The 16,865-nt window shown below is 34.1% G+C and overlaps 1 protein-coding gene across 2 annotated transcripts; it reads right to left on the bottom strand.

The window, feature by feature from the left end:
* Positions 1-309: 309 nt before the first annotated feature.
* On the bottom strand, positions 310-7,857 carry LOC140756080 (E3 ubiquitin-protein ligase sina). 2 transcript variants are annotated; one of them, XM_073091477.1, is made up of 7 exons: positions 7,616-7,857; positions 4,987-5,153; positions 4,484-4,652; positions 2,919-3,119; positions 2,238-2,343; positions 1,379-1,503; positions 310-467 (listed from the first exon to the last, which is right to left on the bottom strand). In XM_073091477.1, the coding sequence occupies exons 1-7, from the start codon at positions 7,647-7,649 to the stop codon at positions 373-375; spliced, it is 897 nt and encodes a 298-aa protein (XP_072947578.1). In that variant the 5' UTR covers positions 7,650-7,857; the 3' UTR covers positions 310-372. The 2 variants fall into 2 exon arrangements, with proteins under 2 accessions (XP_072947578.1, XP_072947579.1); XM_073091478.1 differs by lacking the exon at positions 7,616-7,857 and adding an exon at positions 7,363-7,518.
* Positions 7,858-16,865: the final 9,008 nt, after the last annotated feature.

Raw genomic sequence — 16,865 nt, 5'->3', positions numbered from 1 at the left:
ACTATTTCGACATATATCGCTGGAGATATAAATATATATAGATATATCTCTTTTTAGAGATACCTTTTTAATTAAAATATCATTTTATTTATAAATTCATTTCTTTCGGTTCAGCGGATAAGAAAAGGATATAACTGGCTATTTAAGTGTCGAAGTGTCTCACAAACATTGTCTTGTAGACTTACATACATACAATAAATAAATACAGTTAAATAAATACATTCTCATCATTCGTTTCGTGCCTACTCAAAACTGCCTGTTTTTTTTAAATTAGATTAACAAGATATTTATTTGGACTTTTGTTTCAAAACTGTTTATTCAAATATAAATTTATTAGTTTCATGGATTTCTTCATTCTTATCACGTGCATTTTTACGATTGTTCAGTTTTCAGTTCATCGTTCTGGAGAAGTATGAGACTTTCACTGGTCGTGGGCGTTTCTAGAAGCGGCAAGTTCTCCACTTCACCTGGAAAATATATTACAAAAATTAGTATTCATAGATCACTTAACATTGTATTCAGATTAGACTATATATATTAGATTTAGACAATAGAATACTTGAAGGTGGTAGAACCCTTTGTGGTTCGATTCCGGCGGCACCACCGCCACACCTATTTCTACCTAATAACAGCAGTGTTAGGCGTTGCTGTGTTCCGGTTTGAAGGGTGTGGTAAGGGAGACAGACTTTTCTGACGCGTTCCAGCTTTGTCTCAGGTGTCAGGCGGCGCATCTATGGCCCACCTCAGGTAGGAATATTTAATCCTATCCGGGGTTGATTACAGATGTCCATGGGCGACAGTAGCCACTTACCATCAGGTGGACGGCATGCTCGTCTGCTACTCCTATATTATAAAAAATAATAGAAATTTGAGTGTACACTGGCAATTCTAGATTGCTAGATGGAATTATTTCGGATCCGAGCAACACAGCGACGAGCACTTTTTGGGCAACACAAAGTCTACCCGGGCAGCCTATTAATAGTGTTATGCGAACATCTAATACGTACAATGTAAACAGAAGTGTATTTAATTTATTATTTCTGTGGATACTAATAAAATGAATTTGATGAGTAATTAACAAATTAAAATAAAATGACGAGACGGCTTATATACATACTTTAACGGTGTAGGTATTTTAATATTTAATAGGTACTTACGAGTAATCATACTTTAATAGTTTTTATTTGGCTGTTTTTATATTTCATTTCTTGATTTAAAAAATTCTCTTCCAAAAAGAATAATTTAATTTAATAAGCACAGTAGTGCTATTTTCTTTTGTATACTCTAGACGCCACACTAGACAAGGCTACTTGATAGCTTGCCAAGTTACCCCAAAAATGTGGCTTACGTAAAACATTTTGAAATTGTTCCCACGTACCAATCCTCACAGTGAAGTTCATTGACTCCGTTTCGTCCAACATTGAAAACACGTTTTCAACAGGAATGTATACGTTTTGTGTGTGTTCCAGGAAGTCTGCATCCTTCTCGCATTTGCACGGACGTCTGAAATAATATAAAAAGCACAAATTATATAAAACTAGCTGACCCGGTAAACGTTGTGTTGCCATATAAATAAAAAAATGTTAAGGGTGAACAACCCTCATCACTTAGGGGTATGAAAAGTAGATAGTAGCCGATTCGAAGACTAATTGAATATGCATATAAAATTTGGTGAAAATCGGTAAAGCCGTTCCGGACGAGTACGGTTACTAACACTGTGACACCAGAATTTTACATACATAAAATATACTTTTGATAGATACGTAGACTTTCTTTATTAATTAGCTATCGACTGGAAACATATTAGACGTTAACTACTCTCACAGGTTCACACTAGGATTCAACGTGCAGTGGGCGCCATGGATATACACAGAGGCGAATACCTAAACAACCAGAACAGAAATCTAAATTAATTATTTAGATATCTGTCTGGCCGGGGATCGAACCTGGAATCCTCTGCGTGTCAGACCGGTATGGTGACAGCTCCGCTAAGCGGGGCCAAAAATAATTTACATTTAACTAACTATGCTGCCTATTTTAATTGGAACAGCATGGTGAAATATGTTTCAGGCATATCCAGCAGTGAAATATAAAAATGACTGCAATCAATTTAAAACACTTCATATTAGTTCTCTGTTACATAATGCAAAATAAAACCTAACGACATGCAACTTTTACAAAGCAGAAATAAATGACACGACCTTAAAGCTAGTAGTAGAACCTAGTCATATTCTTACCTGTATACGATCCTTTTACTTGGAATATTCGGTAAAAATAAATCAATTTCAAAGTAAAATTTGTCTGCGTGTTCGTCATTCACAAGTACCGTCCACATCATTCTTCCTAAAATAAACAATATCATAAGTTAGTCTTAATACCTCCCAGATTAGTTCAGACAGAGGAAGATTAGAAATAAAATCAAAGAGTAAAGCCTACATCAATGTAGCGCTCTAAAAGTAATAAAATATTATCTGGATATTCAGGGGATAGCCTTCGTCGCATCCCATCTTGCTTAAGAAGAAGTGTAAGGACACAGTGTAAGACACACAAAAGGACACTTAACATTAGATCAGATGTTATAGGTACCCCCCAACTTCCGTTATACCAGCAAAAAATATGAACTAGAGAAATACAAAAAATATAGCATAATTATATCATTCCCTATGGAGGAGTTTAATAACATCTTACATATTAAAGTCTGCCAGATAATGAAACTTACACATACGCTCGAAAAATTTTTAATCTCCACAGTCGAATAAATATGCACCACAATGTCTTTGAAATAAGCAAACCGATAGACACTGAAATAACTAAGTAAAACATTGTCATAACCAGTTTATAGACCAATCTGTCAGGTCAGCAAGAGGCTCAAAACAGCCAACATTACGGCGATAGGCATATAAAATTTTATATCTCACCTCCCCTCTTATCGTAAATTTGGTAAACGTTGAATATCTTCTCGTAACACTTCAGCAGAAAGTAGTTGAGCACTGGTTCCGTACGTTTCGCGTCCCACTTGTCCTTGACTGTGATGAAGGGTAGCTCTGTGACCCTTTGTTTATGTTCTATAAAACAGTGGTCCATCCATTCTCCAGCGCGTCCTTCCCAGTTACATTCTCCTGAAGTTTTATTATGTTTATATTAGTACACGTTTAAGCCTAAAAAATATTATTGTAATAAAAATACAAAGCAAATATATGAGTCTACAATAATATAAAATAATAATGGTAAAATAATTCATACTATGTTTAATAGTTTACGTTTAAAGGCAGCCTAAACTTTATTATTGTCATGAAAATATAAAACAAATATTCGAGCCTACATTAATACAAAATAATAATAATTACAACACAAGGTAATATTAATTATCTAACAAAATTTTAAAGTGGTTGTAATCATAAAATTAATTTTCAAATTATAATTCTCGTTTGACATATTAAAATAATAATTTCATATTTTGTATTGGTACGCAATCAAATTGTATGACACTTATCATTTCAGAGCTTCGTTACGCCTAAATATTTATTTATCTAAGATAAGGCGAAGGGCGTGCGTATGACTGCGGTATGACTCACTAAGGTTTAAGCGATAATAATTATCGTCCTATAGGTCTTACAAAAGTACTGACTCATTTTTTAGACTTAAATACGGTATTTGAGTGAGTTTGAGAAATCAGTATACTATTTATTATATTTCTTTTGTATTTATATTTCAAGTACATATAAAGAAACATAACATAACATAACCAATTGAATTATCATTCCATTTCAAGGGCTCTTAAAACACCTTAATTATCTCTTTTATAAGATCTTATATTTAAACAAACAATAATAATTTTATCATGCCCTTGTAATTAATAGGCAGTGATTTTAACATTAGATATCATACGTTGATAAACAATTATTTCCTATGATATCGAGATACTCGTATAGAGTCGATTCTATGTAGTTAATAAATGCCAGAATTCTTTATAATGTAAAACAGCGCTCAAAGCCGCATACCCAATATTGAGCTGTAACTGTAATCATTGCATATACTGTAACCAAAAACTATAGATGTTCGTGAGCCAGCCATCATACTAATACGTACACGTTAGAACCTCCGTACTGTATTTGTTCGGTTACAGTTATGAGTGAGTGAGTACTCTATCTAAAACTTGTTATAGTTCCTTTCTTTAATACTTACATACATATATAATATAGAGTAGCAAAAAAGCATGCAGACCGTCTGATTGTAAGTGGCTACTACCGCCCATGGACATCTCTAAATAACCACAGATAAGTCGGCCACAAGTGCGTTGCTAGTCCTTAGTACTGAGTTGGAACGCTTCAGATAAAATATCTCCCTAGCCACAACTCTTCAACTAGAATACAGCAGCGCTGAACACTACTGTTATTAGGCAGAAAAAGGTGTATCTTTGGGGCTTCCCAAATCGACCCACAAAGGATTCTACCACTGTCATATGAATTAAAAAATAACCTACCATAAACCCTAGCCATAAAACAGTTGATGACCCGATACTGGCAGTGGGGGGTATGCTTCTCTAGCATTGGTAGGGTGGCATGCTTTGGACACCCGGCGTTGGTGCACGGGAACAGTACCTTGTTCGCCAAAGACTCGAGCACCATCGGCCGGATTTGGGCGAATTCTTTCTGTAACAAACATTTTAATTGGTTTATATTTTATAAAACACCCAGTAAAATATGCTGATGAGTACTATCTACTATAGCTATAAAAATCCCATGTATGAATCGAAGAAATATTTTGGAGCAGTATAACATGGGGTTCCATAACATACTAGGTGTAAAGAAACAGCTCTTCTTTCAAGCCCGCGAGGCATTGGCGATTCCTCTGCACACGTCCATACTTACGACAGTGAATGCCTCTAACCAAGCGATGTAGGTTACCCCTCTTCAAATGTAGAAAAAAAAAATATCTCCTTTAAATTCTACAAATAATTTTGATATATTCTAAGTATCTACTCACTTTGCAAACATGGCATTGGTAGCTCTTCTCGAAGCATGGCCCGCAGATGCTGTGGCCGTCCACACACAAGTGTATGGGCGGCCTCATGTACTTGTTACACTTGGTGCATGTGAGGTCCTTGATGAGGCTCTCATAGTGGTCCGTCTCAAGGAGCGTACTTAGTACCACTGTAAAATATAACTTTCTATTAATAAACTTTTTATTTCTTTAAAGTAGCAAACTAGTGCTATAGTTTTAGTGTAGTCCGCCGATGGTAAGTGGCCACTGTCGCCTATGAACATCTCTGAACATCTCCAGATGAGACTGAAGTTCTACCTGTAGTCGCTAACTTCCTAGCTAAATTCATTGTCATCTTTAAAGGCTGAGTTTGAAAACCTCGTATAAATATGCCTGTTATAAGTAAGTATACATGAAATGAAAAATATTTATTTTGTATAGGGCTACGCTGGCACTTATAAATTGTCAGTTACAATACTTTTTCTTACACTACTACCGGATCGGAACTCTACGCCTCTTCAAGGAATATGCAGAAATATGCCTCTCCAAGAGTGGGTGTTGTGGACACACACAGAGACAAATACACAAACATCTAGATCCAGAAACAGAAACCTAAATTCATCATTTAGATATCTATATGACCGGCGATCAAACCCGGGACCCTCTGAGTGTCAGACCAGTATGGAGACAGCACCGCCACGCGGCTTTAGATTGTAAGTGGTCCAATGTTTTAAAAATTGACACTTTGTAATATGCATAAATTTTCAAATGTTAATCTTTGGCAGGCAAAAATTAAATTGATTGAGAATATAAAAAGAGTTATTGCTCACTACAGTCCTCAATTCCTGTATTTGGTAAGCGCTACCGTAGAGAGCGTTGAACCACTTTGAGTGACGCCAATTAGAGGAGCTCTATTCATCCATTATCGGAGATCCACCGGCTGATAGATGGATGGATAGAAAATTCCTTCCTATTATCCAATCGACTCGATAATAGGAATAAAGATTTATTTGATGTAAATTCTTTGACGTAGATTTAAGGAACTTCGATTAGTATCATGATAAACAAAGTGGGTGGCAGAATCAGAAAAAAGGCGATTTCTCGGGTAATAGGCATTCGGAGAGGAGGAAGTTTGCGGAGATTCTTCTCCGGGTTGTAGACTCAACTGAGGATGTATCGGGCGTTACATCTATCTAATTTTTAGCTTACCAAAGATCAACAATATACAATTACTCTACACCAGAAATTGTTAAATTTCAATTTTGATATACAAAGATTGTAAAGATGGATGAATGATAATGGAAGTAAGTAAAGGAGGAAGTATGTAGTACTGGGTGTGTGAACCAATTACAGATTTCTCATAACCCTATAGCAATGTCTTATCGTTCATGATGTATCGTTAAGTGACATTGTTCGTAATTGGCTTTTAGAAGTCTGTTAGTGTTTTCATAGATGTTTCCGTGATTTGGAGTGGCCTTTGAACATGTCCTTTGTTATATAACAAAGAGTTAATTTATAAACCTATGATTAGAACTATTATTGTTGTTATTAGATTAGTATCTTTAAAAAAAATAATTACGTATACTGGACGGTCAACAATTTCAAAATACATCATCTTAACCAGTGTGACATTATCTTTTAAAATACGTTTACCGATCATTTATATAAAGTACAAGTGATAGTTTACGTCTGTTAATAAAAATAAGTTTTGAATAATTTTTGATTACCATAATTTGACAATTTAAGATTGATACTAAAGGGAATTAGTGGCATAAAGTTAAACAAGAGGGCTAGGCTTCAAAACGATGTGCATCACATATGTCTTCATCACAATATTTATCGTCACTTACTTTAAATTAACAAATCTTTATGTTAGACATTTCTTTACAATGTTCTAAAAGACATATGAAATCTCCCAATACGTTTTTGGCCAGTGGTGGCGTTTGGCCTACATCCCTTTACATTGACAGGAGTGTGACAGTAATGTTTGGACGCTGAAGTTGTTGTAAAAATATACGTGTTGACATTATAGTATAAAACGTAACGTATTTCATTAAACATAATTATTTAATACCAACGACAGTATTTTGACAACAGATACGTAAATAAACTCGAATATATTTTTAAAAATTGATGTATTATTTTGTCACAATTAAAAAAACAAATGTTAACAAGTACGCTGGTATTATAAGAAGGGACAGGTATTTACTACACCGCAAATATTTCGTTATAATATCAAGAATATAGAAATAAAAATATTCAGTAAAAATAAAATTCAAGTAAACGAAAAACAAATAAACGAACAATGTTTTATTTATGACTGTAAACATCAGAAATCGAGTAGTAGCTGATAAATTTAAACTCTGAAAGCATTCCTACCTATTCTCCGATTTTAGAACGAGCTAAAACATACCGTAAAATCACCGTAGATAACACACATATGACATTTATTACGAAATATGCAATTTGTGACAATGTTAGAGAATTATGCATAATACATTACGCATTCAAATTACTATCGACTGTCCGCATAATGATTATTAATCAGGCTGAATAAAACCGTAATGAGCCTTTCAGTTGCAAATATTGAATAATTTACCACTATATTATCATAACTAGTAACACGACTAACTTTTTCTCCCCGAAGGCGACGCGGCGGATGACATTCTTAAAATAACACTACACTTCAAACGTTAAATAGCATTGAAGGCACTTTTACACTTGGTAAACACTTTTGGATGTATCCGAGGTGTGGAGCGATTACATCGTAATCGTACAGCCATTTTCAGTGATAAGACGAGTGTGGTACGTCGTGGAGTGAGATTGTGGTCGTTGGCGACACTGCCCGGTCTATAATTACTCGGACTGCGGCAAGGTCAGCCACCGCCGTTCATGACTTGTCTAGCCAATTGCGCTAGTCTCTAACATCTACGTAACAATAATAATTGACACGTGCTATACGTGTAACTGTAGTTTTAATTTACAAATTAAAAAAAAAACTTTTTTTTTTTATTATTTTTAAAAGGAATACTTTCTTTGTGGGAACGAAAAATAAAACGAATCGAAACACGACAAACCCACCACTTTAGTAACTCTCTACTGCAGGTAAAAGGAATCGCTTACTCGCATGTTAGTTAGAAATGTTTCGTTAATTACAGAAAATATTTTGTTTTATCAACACTTCCCCCGAGTTTCTAGCCGACTGGTATATTAGAAAATATTTAATTAAAAAGAAACTTACTTTAAAAAGATTCAGTGTAAATGTTAATGTTAGAAACGAAATACTTCAGTCATAATTCTGTTTTATACGTTCACGCGACGTTTACCGTTCTGTGGATAAACTGCTACTAGTGAAGTAAATTATAATTTACACGGGAATAACGATAAAAATCAACAGTATTTCATGTTGACGTATAAACAGAAAAATTAAAACACGATCTTACAAACATTCGCACAGTTTGAAATTGGAATACGAATGTTTCTCAAATTCAAATAATATTTACTCGTGAAGCAATGATAAAATCATAATTAAGTGAAATATCAGAAAGTTTATCGATATTATTTTTTCTGCTCAGAATTTGGTGTTACGAAATTCTGAAAAGAGTTCTAAAATGGTGCATTGTATTTACGTAAATCGATTTTATCAAAAAGCGATTAGCGATTATTTACGTCAGATGCGCTATTGATACGGATGATAGCGACTCCCTATCTGATACTATGTGTATCCTTGTAAAGTTCTACTGTAATCTTCTAGACATAATTCAATTAGCTTGTTTATTTAGTTAATATTAATACGTATACATAAAAACGTATGTACTATGTCTGTTGCAGTGTTTAATACGCTTTGAAGTTTATTTTGATTGAATGTTGAGTTTCAATTTTAAACGAAAATTAGTTAGAAACTGCTGGAATAACTGCTAAAATAACTTTCAAACACGCAGTGAAGATAGCAATAGTAGATGAATATTTATTTTTTCATGCTTAAAAGATCCTTATTAATGCGTGGTTACCTATTATAAATTAAATATAATAATTGTTGAAATTTTTGTATTTACATTGAGAGAGGGTGAGGGTAACACATGGCCAATTGGCCAACTCTATGCTAATACACGAGCTATAGTCCAATACCCGTTGTATGAGTTTTTACAAAAATGACTGTTTTAGTATTTGTTTACGTATTTGCCGATACATTTCCAATCAGCGCCCCTAGCGGATTGTATCAGAACTGATTGGAAATATATGGCAAATAACTAAACAAAAACAAAAATGGTCATTTTTGTAAAATCGTAAGAACTCATACTAAGGGTACAGGTTGGCGATAGGTCGCGACGTCTGCGACGATCATTGACGGTTATCTGCTGTCGCTGCACGCCGGCGACCGGCGCCGATTGTCGGTCGCTGACCACAGGCGGCGACAATCGACGGCAGTCAGCGCAGTATAAACAGTTATTGTTTTGTCTACGCCTACTTATTTATAGATCTTCACCAATCGAAGTTTGAACAGCGTGGAGTAGGTTTCAAAACTTCAGTAGTTGTAGGCAGACTTGTGGTCAGCAGTGGAAGATAAAAAGCAACCACAGTTCATATTATTAACAAACAACAAATAAATGAAATTGAAGTATTTGTTTGAAATGTCAAAATAACAGCATTTTACATAATGCATATGGAAGTACATATGGAACTTGTGACAAATAATTTAACAAAAATTTCGTCTGTCTGTCCGCCAGTTCGTCTGTTTGGAAAAAAATCCGAAACGGCTTGACACATTTGACCAGACTATCACTATCAGTAATGTATGTTTATGCGTATGTTTAAGGAATGTCAAAGACTATTTTACTTTAGAAAAATATTTTGATTTACGCGTTAAAAAATTATATCGCCTAAGTATTTTTACTTTTAAACACAGATACAACCGCGGGGCACAACTCCTCTACAAATATCCCGATATCTATAATCCATAACCCAATACCTTTCTTGAATATACTTGACACTTTATTATTCGTTCCGCGTATTGATAAATAATAATTGTATTTGTCAAGCGCACCTGTTCTCGTACCTCTCGACAGCTGTCGGGAACACAAAGCGTGCCAAGACTAAACAATAGGCAAATCATTTACCAATACAATTCTTGCTTATCTTTATGTTAAAATGTTTGTGTCGTATGAATAGCAGAACATATTCAGGTATTAACTAGAAACGTGTCATAGAATCTTTAATATAGTTTTTCTTTATAATACAATACTATGGGTAAAAGTAATCAGAATCTAAGAGTTCTGATATTATTAAGATAACGTGAGTAATTTCAAGAACTGAACAATAATATATTTTTAAGTCTTATATAATTGTTATACTGGTTTTAACGTTTCCAAAATGTAAAAAATCCTTCCTAAGTTTATTTGATTTTATAGCTCACAAAAGAAAATTGAAAGCTGTCCCGAAATACGACTAGGTACTAGTTATACAAGATTATAAGAAAACGGGGTTTTTCACTTTTCCAGGAAAGTTGGCGAAAAATTTTCCAATTTCCATGAAATGTGACCTCTGTGAAATTAGCCGCATACAGTGGCGTTTAAATCATGTTTCGATTGTTGCATCACGAAATATTCCCTAGAGATAGGTACACAAAAAAATTAACGTCAAATAGATAACCTATTTCCTTTGGGGAAACGGTTTAAAATCGAGATCCGAATTTGTTTTAGAAAATTTAGTAAACTCTATAACTCGATTTTATAAAGAAATAGATTCCATTATTGTAGAACATATACACTGTAATATACTAGAAAATGTAGAGCAAGGACGCTGAGTGTACCTTTTAGAATTAGAGCAAGTGATGAAGCCTTCTATGTTAATGTGAAGGTAATTGTCATACAGCTGAGTTATTTGAAGATCACGACCAATGCTACTATAAATTGTGCATTCTTGCAAATAGAGGGCATAAAGTATAATCATATCATCATTATCATCTACCCATTACTATCCTACTGTTGGAGACGGTTCTCCTCACAGAATGCGATGGATCTAACGAGTACCTATAATCCACCGTATTGATCGGATTGGTAAAAGTATCTAATAGTACTAAATCCAAAATTTTTAATTTTGTAGGAGGGCAAAAATGTACTGTTATTGATAGACCCAAATTTTAACAAACCTATATAGGTATCCGATTTTATCGTCAAGCATATACCACTTCTTGGAGTAGTTATTGTGTCATATTTACTTAGTGATATTTGGTTCGTTATGAATTTTGTCCCCCTCCCTACGGGTCTAGTCTTAGATCGAAGATTAAGGTTATCAGTTCAAGCTGATCAAGTATGTTATGGGTTAGTAGGACATACCTATACGAAAATTATAAAGAAATCTGAGTTATGTCAGTATTTTTATATAGAACGACGGTTCTACCTGAAGCCGATCACAGGTACTAACTTTTGAGGACCAAAATGGCATTCACACTCGCTAATTATTGCATTGTCATAATTCTAATATATTTTCAATCTTATAAAATGCTGCAGTCAGCAACACAGTCGCTTACTATCATACCGGTGAGCAGATTCCTCTCACGAATTTCGTTAAAAATCCAGTCGCCCGTCAGTCTATTGCCAATCCAATTTTCATGTGTTCGGAAAAAGCAAAAGATTAACGTATTCGAACGAATATCTGGAAACATATCGCGTACCGTCCGACGAATTTCACTCGAAACGAGTCAACGGATTTTACTATTTTATTTTATGTATATGTTTTGAGTGCACTTTGATACGTTTTTCTCTTTTTTTGGTGGTCCACTTGACGTGTATCATGTCACTCTGTCGCCGTAAGGTTCTAAATTCGTATGAGGTTAATATTTTGAATTTGAATCCTACTGTGAGGATGTGAGCGAAGAAAGGGCTTATTCGTTTTACAAACAGATGAAATACATAGATGAATGTTAAGTTTTTTAAATAAAATGAATTCCCCATCTTGGATTGATTGACGGATAACATACATTCCACAACAACTTATTGCCAATTGGTCATATCTAGATGGTCGATCTATTACTACTATATAGTTGAATGCCTTTCTTTCATAATAATATTTATTTAATCTGCACATACGCATACATGCGCTACATAATGCTATGAGGCTTATGAACCATCCTAACTTTCATCAATGAAACAAAATTAATTGAAAAAGTTAAAAATATTTTTACGAGACAGAAAGGTTATTTACCTTTTCAAAAATACTTTGAAATACGTCGACTGTATCGTTTGTTGATTCCTGTCCAAACGGTCCAACGGATGTTACTATTCGTTTTCTGCATGCGCTAAAATGGAAAGCGGCTAGTACAACGGGCTGCGAAGTATGTCACGGTACGAAAAATCCTTTTATTTTATTGCCTGTAATGTGACAATACAGTAGGCTATTCTTTTAGCGGCAAAAGCAAACAAAGCAAAACAGTTGTCGTAATCAATCGCTGACCCACTGCTGGGCTCGGGTCTCATCTCAGTGAGAGAGGTTTAGGTTTAGATTAGGTTTATTTTGGTTAAGTTAGGTTAGATTTAGGTTGATTATGAAGTTAACAGTGCTGGCCAAGGGCTGATTGGTACTTACATTTTTTTAAGAACTTTCATATGTGAAGATTTCCTCACGATGTTTCTTCATCGTTAAAGCAAGTGACAATTTGTTTTAAACATATTATAACTTTGAAAAGTCTCAGAGTTGCATTCAATCCACTAGACAATAACTGCATGCATACAGTGCATTAGTTTAAATCATTTTCTTACAAACTAAACTTCGGATCGATTTTGCTAACTTGTCATAGGTAAGAATCATAGAGAATTTAAATACCATACCATAGAGTAGAAATTAATAATGTGTGATAATAAAACACGTTATTAAAAATTTAAATCGCAACTATTTTTGAACGCAAACAAAGACTTAGGACAGGAATGTTAAAAAGGATTCGGGGGATGATAATAAATCATTCACTAGGACCTTCCTAAACCCTCATTAAAATGCCAGGTTGGAAACTCAATCATAAAAAGCACCCCCGCATTTTATGCCTCGCCTATCCCTTTTTGACTCCCTAAAATAGTGTCGCTACTTAGTATCTAATGCTACTTTATGTGACACAATATTATTTATTTTTAAGAGAACTCATACGGTATACTCATAAATCATTTGAATAAAATCAAATTCTAAAATGAAAGTGAACTACAAGACAACATATTGTTATCATTAGTAAAATTATGTTACTTCAATAATAACTAATACTAATAGTCCTTGTGTGAATGTTTTGTGCTACTGATTAGGTTTTTTTTATTTTTAAGAAGTTTGACTGCACTGTGTTTCTGTGTTGTTATCAAATGACATAATAAGAAACAAACTATATTGAAACATTAATGATACGTTATGGTAAATAATGATTGCCTAGTGAAGGTTACCAATTTGTAATTACTTGATCAGCGTTGTGGACTATGATCCACTTCGCCTCTAGCTCTGTTATGAGACTCATATCCAGAAGAGGGCCAATATTGGGTTGACGACGACAAAACTTAATAAGGATACCGCAATTCCTTGCTAAAGTTGTCACTGTAAATAATTTTTTCACAAAATGTCTTTTGCGTAGTAAGCATCAACATGGCTTCAAGTTTCTTTCGCGAAATTGCAAATCCGTAAGAAAACAAAGAGAAAACTTTACGAGGTTTTTGAAGGTACTTGTCCTAATGCCTACGAATAGTAAAGCGTTAGGGTAAAAAATGAGAGAGTAAATAACTAAATCGCCCAAGTTCTGAACAGGCCAAATTATTTTATTTTTAATCTGAAAATGTACTTTGTAAAATTAATTGATTGTTTTTCAACGGAATTGCACGCCTCATAAGCGAAGCGTTGAGGTTGTGCTCTACTCTCGACATTTCAAAAAAAGCAGTTTTCTCGAAACTGAAATTGATTTTTTGTTATTTATATTGCACTTATAGGTTAATTTGAGTGAACTAATATCAAGTCAAATAATTTATCAGGCACATAAAATATATTTTAATAACAATTTTTTTGTTTAACATAGTAAATAATAATATTAAACATAATCTTTTCTGGACGTCCGTGTATGGACGGGTTTATGTGGCATCAAAATTGGTCGAAAAAATGATCGTATCGGAATATTTTTTTTTTAATTATCTAAAGTAACACACGAAATAATTTCTTAGTCAATATGAGCGTTTAATTCACTGTCATTAAATTATTATTTATAAAAAACTAATACAACAATCAAAAAAAAAAATTGCTAAACTTCTTTAAAATCATTTTTTTTATTTGTTTATTGAATAGAAATAAATAATAAAAAATTAAAAAAAAAATTGTATATTTATATAATATACACTTTTACAAATAATCAATTTCATTGTAAAAAAAAATGAGATTATGAGGCGTGCACTTTTGGATTTTCCAAACTTTTTTAAAATATGCTTGAGAGATTTTGTTCTGGTGTCAGTCCAATTTTCCAAATAGATTGTTTTCCTGTGTTAGACAAAATTTTGGTCATGTTTGATACCCACCTTTTGCAGTTGCCACAGTTGCCAAATCTTTACATCCAGTTTGATAATTTTGGATGAGGATTTTGGGGCCTATTTTTTATAACATATAGTACAATTTTGCAGCTTTTTCGTTGGCTATAGGACACTTGTTAGAAAGTTGACATTTCCTTCCGTCTAATGCCACTCGCAGTTGTTCGCAACTTTTGGAAGTTTTTGAAACGTTAAACCTTTACAACTTTTATTCATAAACAGCAACATTATAAAGTTTAATAGCCTCGTGAGTCGTGCCCGTGTTTGTTAAATTTGGGCTTGGTAACAATTTATTTCTGGAATTTACAAATTGACGGGAAAATTGACGAAATTTTTATTTTGAGAGCCGGGGTTTTCATCTACAAAATGCGAGTAGCTTAGGTAATATCAGTAATTTATGAATATTGTTTATTGTTGACAAGGAGGGAAAGCTTCAAAAGGTACGGAATCCCATGGAATACACACTAGGTTACATTAGGGATTTTTACCGCATTTAAACTCTGCCGGTGGGCTTTGCCGGATTTCTAACGGAACTCAACTATGAAAACCTATTATCAAATGTAAGTACTACATCAGTTCTACTTCATGTTGATACCTCACGTTTGCTTTCTATGAAGACTACTGAAATGCATCATGCTAGTTTTACTTAACATCCTTAGAACCTTTAGAAAATGGCAGTGTTACACTGCTGTTACAAACAAAATAAATGTTATGGTGGTTTGGCACTTGAATAACGAAGATACTTCCCTCTTTAAACATATGAAGACCAAGTAAAGCAAACAATAACAAAACGGCAATATCTATATTTGTTCATTGCTATTATTGAGAACATATGTACGAGTAAATTTTAGACTACAGTTAAGCATCAGTCAATATGAGTCTTAAATTTTTTATCAAAATAGCCATAAGCAACTTTATCTTCTACTTCGTATCTTTAGTAAACTTAGTTAAAACAATACCTTGCTTATCCATAATCCTCGGTAAAACACAAGGCAGATTGACATTGATTGCACTGTTCGCTAAAAATAACTTGCTATACGGAACGAGAAACACATTAAAGGACATAATTCCTCTATAAATATCCACGAGACTGACATTATTAGGAATAGTGTCAGACTTCACTATCTTGTTCAAGTAGACGGTGTAAACATAAGTGTATTTACGATACAGTGCCTATCATATCAGTATGTATTGCATATCTAGTACTACTGTATAAGGAAGGCGTTAACGTGTAATTGGAAGTATAAATTGTATATTTTTACTTCGAATATGGTAGAACATTGTGGTTGTACTCAAGATCCTCACCGCCACACCTATTTCTGCTTAATAACAGAAGTTTTTAGCGCTGCGGTATTCCGGTTGATAGGGATGTAAGGGAGACATACATATCCGAGACGATCCAACTCAGTCTTCAGGAGCAGTTACGGTTATTTGTGTAGGAATCTAATCTCATTTATACATGTTCATGGGCGGCAGCAGCCACTTCATGTGTGGTGAACTACTAGCAGTCATAGCCCAGAGTTTGGAAAACTTAGTCTCTCCATCGGAGTATGTGAGGTTTGTATTCCAGATACGCAACATAGGTTTTACAATAACCAAATTTCAAGTCCCACTCTAAGACGAGACATGTGGCCAGCAGTGAGAGGGAAAACTGCCGATGACTTAAAAATATATGGCCCCTCCACCACCCTACACACCTTCACTTCATAAAAATCTCGTAAAACATCACTTTCTAAAATATCAAAAATTACAAACCGTTTGCATTATGATAATTAATATCAGCTTCACGTTTTCACAAATATTCCGCTGCCCACTTTAATTAAGGTACATATAAATTAAAAGCTATTGAAATCCAAGCAAATTGTGAGCGGCCTTTGTCAGGATACAAAATGAGCATAACTGTGAGTGTTGCTAATTAAAATCTTTGTTGAACGACTGTACTTTATAATGGAAACTTTGTCTGACTTTGCGTCACAACTTGATATTGAGAAAGTTTTAATCTCTCCATTATTACAGTAAACTATGAGTCACATTGTTCTTTATGTTGATAAAGTGGCGAGTGAAACTATATCGCACTCAAGTATTTTAGGGTTCCGCACGCAAAGGGTAAAAACGTAACCCTATTACTAAGCCTCTACTGTAGTTCCGTATGTCACGGGGCTCTATATCTTAAACCGCAATAGATAGACACTTACAAAATTACAATGTGTATAACGGTGGCAACTATAAAACATATACAAAAAAAAATAGCTTGAAAATTCAAATACCGCTATTTTTCAGCATTTTTCATTGAACTATCATCAACGAGAAGCAACCACTTAACCTACCGGTACGAATGGTTCATAA

The sequence above is a fragment of the Epargyreus clarus genome, unplaced genomic scaffold, assembly GCF_041222505.1.
Source record: "Epargyreus clarus isolate Ecla_fem2 unplaced genomic scaffold, WU_Ecla_fem_2.2 ptg000034l, whole genome shotgun sequence".
NCBI lineage: Eukaryota > Metazoa > Arthropoda > Insecta > Lepidoptera > Hesperiidae > Epargyreus > Epargyreus clarus.
The sequence above is the reverse complement of the archived record's forward strand: the minus strand, read 5'-3'. Positions and strand labels throughout refer to the sequence as shown.